Source organism: Cervus canadensis, chromosome 6 (assembly GCF_019320065.1).
Source record: "Cervus canadensis isolate Bull #8, Minnesota chromosome 6, ASM1932006v1, whole genome shotgun sequence".
NCBI lineage: Eukaryota > Metazoa > Chordata > Mammalia > Artiodactyla > Cervidae > Cervus > Cervus canadensis.
Window position 1 is genome coordinate 27376932 of NC_057391.1, and position 6066 is coordinate 27382997.

The following is a 6066-nucleotide window of genomic DNA, read 5'->3' on the forward strand; positions in this document are numbered from 1 at the left end:
CCTAGCACCTTGCCTGTATATCTGTCAGAACACTGGCCCTGACACAGTAATCACCTCTCCTCGCCCCTACTCCCAGACAAGAATCCTCTAGAACAGAGCGGTCTCAGCGCCTCCTGCACAGTGGCTGGCACAGAGCAGGTGCCAAACAGCTGGCTACTGAGCAAAGACAAGGAGGCTCTGGATAAACACAGGCTGCGGATGGCCAGGGATTTGCTGTTTCTCTTCCGCACAGATGATCAGGCTTCCAGTATTAACGGAAACCTGGGAAACTGTCTCCATGACAACAGCTGGGTGACTAAACAGCACTTATGATTAAAGGGGCATATTCATGTCTTGAAAGAGCTGGTCTGAAATGGGTAGGTGTGTTTGAAGCCAGAGGTGGCAGCAGGTACTGGGCAGGATTTAGATTCACCCCAGAAGGGGTGGTGTGAAGCTCTGTCTGATTTGTTCCCACCTCAAGCCCCGTGCTAGGCTGGCATGCTTTTGATTCAAGTCATCCGCGTTAATCCACTCCTGAAATCAAATGTCAGCCACATGGACAACAATCCCACGGAGTTAGTTTTACTCAGTGGTTTAGAACTATGGGTAAAACGACAGAAATGAGAATCATATGTCAACAATATCCATGGCATTCCCTGGACCCCCAAGGCAGATAGCTGTTGTAAGAAATTATAGACTCAGGCAAAATTATACCAAATTGATGCACGGGAAATAGCATTTGCTGGTTGTGTGTTTTGACAAAACTCAGAGAAAGAATTCACATGTTTTCTTCAGACCCGCTCCTGTGCCCAAGCACCTGAAGTGCTCTCTTGTGTTCAAACAAAATTAACCATCCTCCGGCTTTAGGGCTCCACCTCAGTGGAGAAAGAGAACATTCAGAATCAGAGATATAAAGCCAGGCATGGAAATAAGGCACCTGCTCTTAAGAGCTGCTCAAGACCTAGACTCCAATTCTCTATAAATAAAGCGCTAAGCAAAAAAGTACCACTTTCTAAGAAAAGTATTAAAACTATATTGCCAGAAACTCAGGGAAACTCAAGGGGGCAATGGTCTTACCACCATGAAACAGTTAAATTAACATTCGTTACACTTTAAGATATATTTTTTAAGTTTTTGACCTAAACTCTTAATGCCAGTACGTCATTGGCTCCTTCTGGGTTTATCTGATGTCCTCCTTAAGAATCAAATCAGATCCTTTAGGTCCTATATTTTGAAGATCTTTTTTAAATACTGGCTGGCAGTGGTTCAGAGGTAGGCAGCTGGGGATACAATTTCCCAAAGATCAGTTTGGGAGAAGATGTGGGATCCGGGTTCTAATCTTTTTTTAGTGACAACGCTAGATGTTTCTTCATTCACTTGATATATACTAACGTATCAGACTTTGTGTTAGATGCTAGGGCTACAGCTGTGAATTAGATAAGGTCGCTGTTATCACAGGACTTATATTCTTATGTGTCTGCATGTATATGCTGTATAGTATAAGAAGAAAGGGAAAACAGGGAGAAAGTAGAGTTTCTTCCATATGTATTAATTATTTTACTGCTAATAGAAACTGCTAATAGTGAAGGACAGGGAAGCCTGGTGCGCTACAGCCCATGGAGTTGCAAACAGTCAGACACAACTTAGCACCTGAACAACAGCAATGATAGAAACCGCTAACCGGCAGGACACAGTAAATACCTTCGATACTCTGCGGGCCCACAAGGTTCATGGCCTGGTGAGCTGGGTACTCTACCCGAGGCCTGGCAATGCCCAGCTGCTCCATCACGCCATGGAGCAGCCTCTGGATGTCTGTTTCTGAGACCCGGTCTGGGGTTCTTGGGCTATAAGCAGCTGTCGGAGTCCATCCAAACGTCAGCCATAACACCAGGCCAGACAGCATGGTAGAAACCATCCTGGAGACCATTTTTAACCTGCAGAAAAAAGACCACACATAGATCGACTGGCCACAATCATCAACTGTGATGATGCGATCATGTGATCACTCCAGGGAGTGATGCAAGGGCTGCCCAGGGAGAGACTGCAATGAAAATTTTTAAGGGTTTGCTTAGGCCTCACGTGTCCACACTAACCAGGACATGAGCTGTGAGAAGGTGTTAAAGAAACAAAATTGTTTGAGATGGCCAGTTCCCTGTGTCCTCACATCCTGGGAAAGACTAGACGATAATGGCAGTTCTTTCATTTTTTATTGTCCTCATAGCTCTCTGGAAGTTCTGCACCATTCCTCCTCCACCACTCTCTCCGGCTTTTAAACAAACAACAAAACTTTGCTTCCATCTTGAGAAAGGGAGAGGGAGAGTGACATCTTGGCTTTCCTCGTCCTGGGGAAGAACAGGCTCATGGGAAGGCGCTGGAAGACGCACACCGTACAGAAGCACAGAGAGCTTGGGGCTGGCAGAAGAGACCATCTTAGCTGAGCAAACACGGAACACACCTGAGATCCTGAGTGCGGATGAAGATATACACCGCTCAGGCCTGCCCTGCAATCTGGGAAGAAAGAGGAGGGCTGCTTGCTGCACCAAATGAGACCAGGGGGTCGTGGGCAAATGCCGCAGCTTCCTTCTCTGCTAAAACGGACAAGAAAAGCATCTGTCTTTCAGGGTCACTGTGAGGATAAGTGTGGGAGCACATGCAAGAGCGCAGAGAACAGTGCCGGGCACAGAGACCCCCAGATTGCTGTTATTAAGTTGGCAATATCACCGCACTGTTCTGGAGGTTGGAATTGGGGGAATCTAAAGGTGATGAGAGAAAAGAACAAGTGAAAGAGAAGGTGAAAGTCGGGGGAGTCAACCTGTCCTGAACGTTGGCTTTTGTCTATGCAACCGCAAGCCTGCGGAACAAGAGAACAAATATTCACACAGATTCCGTCTGCAGCTGCTGGACCTTAGGGCGGACACCTCAGGCAGGGGCCCTGCAAACCCTCTTCTGCCCACCCTGCTCTGGGAGCCGGCAGAGATGGTGGCGGCGTGCATTTCTCCCCTGAAACGGAAATATTCATAACCCCCAAATTCTAGTTCTGTAAAGGAAAGGCTTTTAAGAAGCCACTCTCAGATGGAAAACCTTGTTCTACAAAGAGCTGAGAGAGCAGAGCCCGCAATCTGACCAAAAGGCCAGAGGCAGGCACCCGCCTCTCCGGCCATCTCCGTCTTTCCCTCCCCGGCTCTGCACGCAGGATGTCTTTGTTTCATTTACACCCGCAGCCAACATCGTTCAGATTTGATGAGCTACCCAACCTTCTTCCTCCCGACTCTTTCCCTCTCATTTAGAGCCGACCCTCCGATTTTCCCACCCATCCTTTGTCTGCCCCCAGCCTCTGGCTCAAGGCTTTCAGCGGGACGCCCTCCCCCACTCCCGATCGCGAAGAACCCGTTGGCCGGGGGTGGGCGTCAGGCCGAGGTCTGGGCTGGCATCAGCCGAGGACTCACCGAGCTGCAGACGGAGGAGCCTGCCGAGGTCTGGGCCTCGGCGGGGGTCGGGCGAGAAGCGGGGCGATCTGGGTCTCTCGTGCGTCACCTCCCTCCTCATCTTAGCCCCGCCCCGTCCCTCCTCCAGCAGGTGGAGGCTGCTGGCCAGGACTCCCCAGAAGCCAACCCAGAAGCTGGGGGCCTTTCGCCCACGCATCCCACAGACACATCTCCCCGAGGCCCTCTTCCTCCGTCTACCCCTATGGAAGTAATGAACCTCTTCTCAAGCAATTATCTACACAATGGGCTAGATTGCCTCCCCACTTCTGTCTTTCATTTGCAATAGCACACCTTTAATTTTGCCACTTTTCAGCTTTTTAAACATCTTTTAGCTTTAAGAGGAAACAGGTACTGGGGCACTGATAGAGAAAAACAAAAGTTGAGGCCTTAAGAATATTTAATGATGGCAGTGATCAGATATACTGAGTGCTTTCAGAAGACTTTTCATTGAGCAGGAAAATTATGGAGATATTTAATACAAGATGCTCTAAATTTCTGTTAAAGTGATAAACCAAAACCACATGAAAACCTCTAGGAATATTAGTTCTGAATGTTATTTCTAAACTTCCACACCAGCTATCAAGTAAGATTTCTTTTGCCTGAAATCATACTCTGCACACTGGAAAACATATCCATTTTTATTCTTTTCAAACACAAGAACTGAAATGTAAAACCATACGACGAATAAGTATTTCAATTTCTTTCATCAAGACTGGGGATGTTAAGTACTTGAAGATTAAGTACTTGGAGATCCCAGAGTAAATACCTTGATGAGGTTAGAATCCAGAATTCTGTATCCTTGTTCTGTCCCCAAATCCATTATCATCAACAGCAACTTTATGCAATCAAGAGGGGGCCTGCAAAATTCATCCATGACCTTTTGGTTTGAAGCCAGCCTCCTTCCTAGCACCTTTTCTTCCATGGATGGTCTTATGCTTCCAGCTTTTTATTTCAGCGCATGCTAACAGTGCAAAATAACAAATATATTGCCCATTGGTTCTAGGCTTAAAGACCATGCTGGAGTTTAATATTTATTATTCACACATAATGAGGGTTTTTTCCAATTCTAAATTTTAATGTTTATTATCTTCATTTTGTGCCTGGAAAAACAGAAATGCCACTATAATTGACTGCCTTTGTGTTGAATGGAAATCTGACCAAACTACACTGTTCATGCTTCATATGAAATTTTATATTCTAAAAACAAAACCTTGTATGTTCTGAGCTTGATGATTTTCACAATCTTGTATCAAAAATTTTTAGTGATTTTAGAATGTTGTCAAGCGGTCTATTAAGTTCTATGTATAACTGTATTTTTTGTTGCCCATAATAACCAAATTAATATCAGAGTTTCATTTACTTGTAAGAATAAAATGAAAATAGTTTTTGGAGTTACCGCACATGCCCAGACTTTTAAGTATGTATGTTTGTATATCATTTGATTAAATATCCCCATGAGATTAAAAACATTCTATTGTATAAGAAAAAATGAAAACATGAATACTAAATCAAGGCTAAAACTCAACTTTCCCAACTCTCCAGTTACATCTCCAAGCTTTGCACCTTCATAATCCTTTACTCTGTACTGCAGCTTTCAGCTAACAAAAAATGGCGTGACATGTGGGTAGTTTTTTTTTTTTTATAAATATCTTTTATTATTAATGATTAGTCTCTCAGAAAATCCACTGATTCAGGTGATTTGTACAGTTAATTTCTTGCCTTCTTACTGAATTAGGCTTTCAATACAACATTTCACCTACTCCCATGGAAATCAAAGGAGTAATCATTAATTAATCATTAATTAATCATTAATGCATTAAAAAAATAAAGTTAAAAAGAACTGCTTGCAAAAACAAACATCTTAGAATTTAAGAATATTTTCTATATCCACTTACTATTAGAAATACCATCAACAGAAATGCATACCTGTATTAAAAACCTGTTTTGATGTCAGATAAACATGATGTTTCTATCTACAGACTTTAGTCTTTATATAATAAGTAATACTTCCTAATTCTGAGATAGGGTCAATTCCTAGGTAGTGATTACAGAAATGGGAAATAGCTTTTGAATAAGATGTACTGCTATCAAGGAGGGCTTGGTAAAGCAAACCTCTGATGACTTTAAATTCCTCCCACACATTCATACTGCCTGGTTGTTCTGAGCGGTGTGCAGTGTGGTTCTGTTCCGCCCTCACCTTTGAATGTGGCATTCTAACACCTGACCTGCAAAACCATCTTTAGTGATTGATTCTGCATGCATATTCCTTCTTCTAAAACTTAAATACACTCTACTGGTGATAGTATTCTGTCCTTAAAACTTTGTTATTTCTAATAATTTAAATATCAATTTAGATAGATTAGCTTGACAATTTGGATCAAATTCTAAAAGGTACTTTGAATTTCATTAGAGTCTCAGGCAAGCCATTTTCCAGAAAGTTATCTTTAATGTCTATGCTAAATAAATAACATTTACACACATGACAAAACCATCACAGGTTCTTGAAAGAATCCAAGGTAAATGTACAGAGGCGCATCAATTACTTCAAAGTCTAAAACCAAGCATCTGCATACAAGCAATCACTTTGATTAAAATCTTCCAA

The 6066-nt window shown here is 43.1% G+C and overlaps 1 protein-coding gene across 4 annotated transcripts in view; it reads right to left on the bottom strand.

Moving 5' to 3' along the window:
• Positions 1-3580, bottom strand: part of LOC122443346 (neuroendocrine protein 7B2) — a 57932-nt gene extending 54352 nt beyond the window's left edge. For all 4 annotated transcript variants that reach the window (XM_043471401.1, XM_043471399.1, XM_043471400.1 and 1 more), the window contains exons 1-2: positions 3426-3580; positions 1681-1913 (exon numbers count right to left, since the gene is read on the bottom strand). In XM_043471401.1, coding sequence (XP_043327336.1) covers positions 1681-1906 — 226 coding nt within the window. In that variant the 5' untranslated portion in view covers positions 1907-1913; positions 3426-3580. The remainder of the gene's footprint in view (positions 1-1680; positions 1914-3425) is intronic.
• Between the last annotated feature and the right edge of the window lie 2486 nt (positions 3581-6066).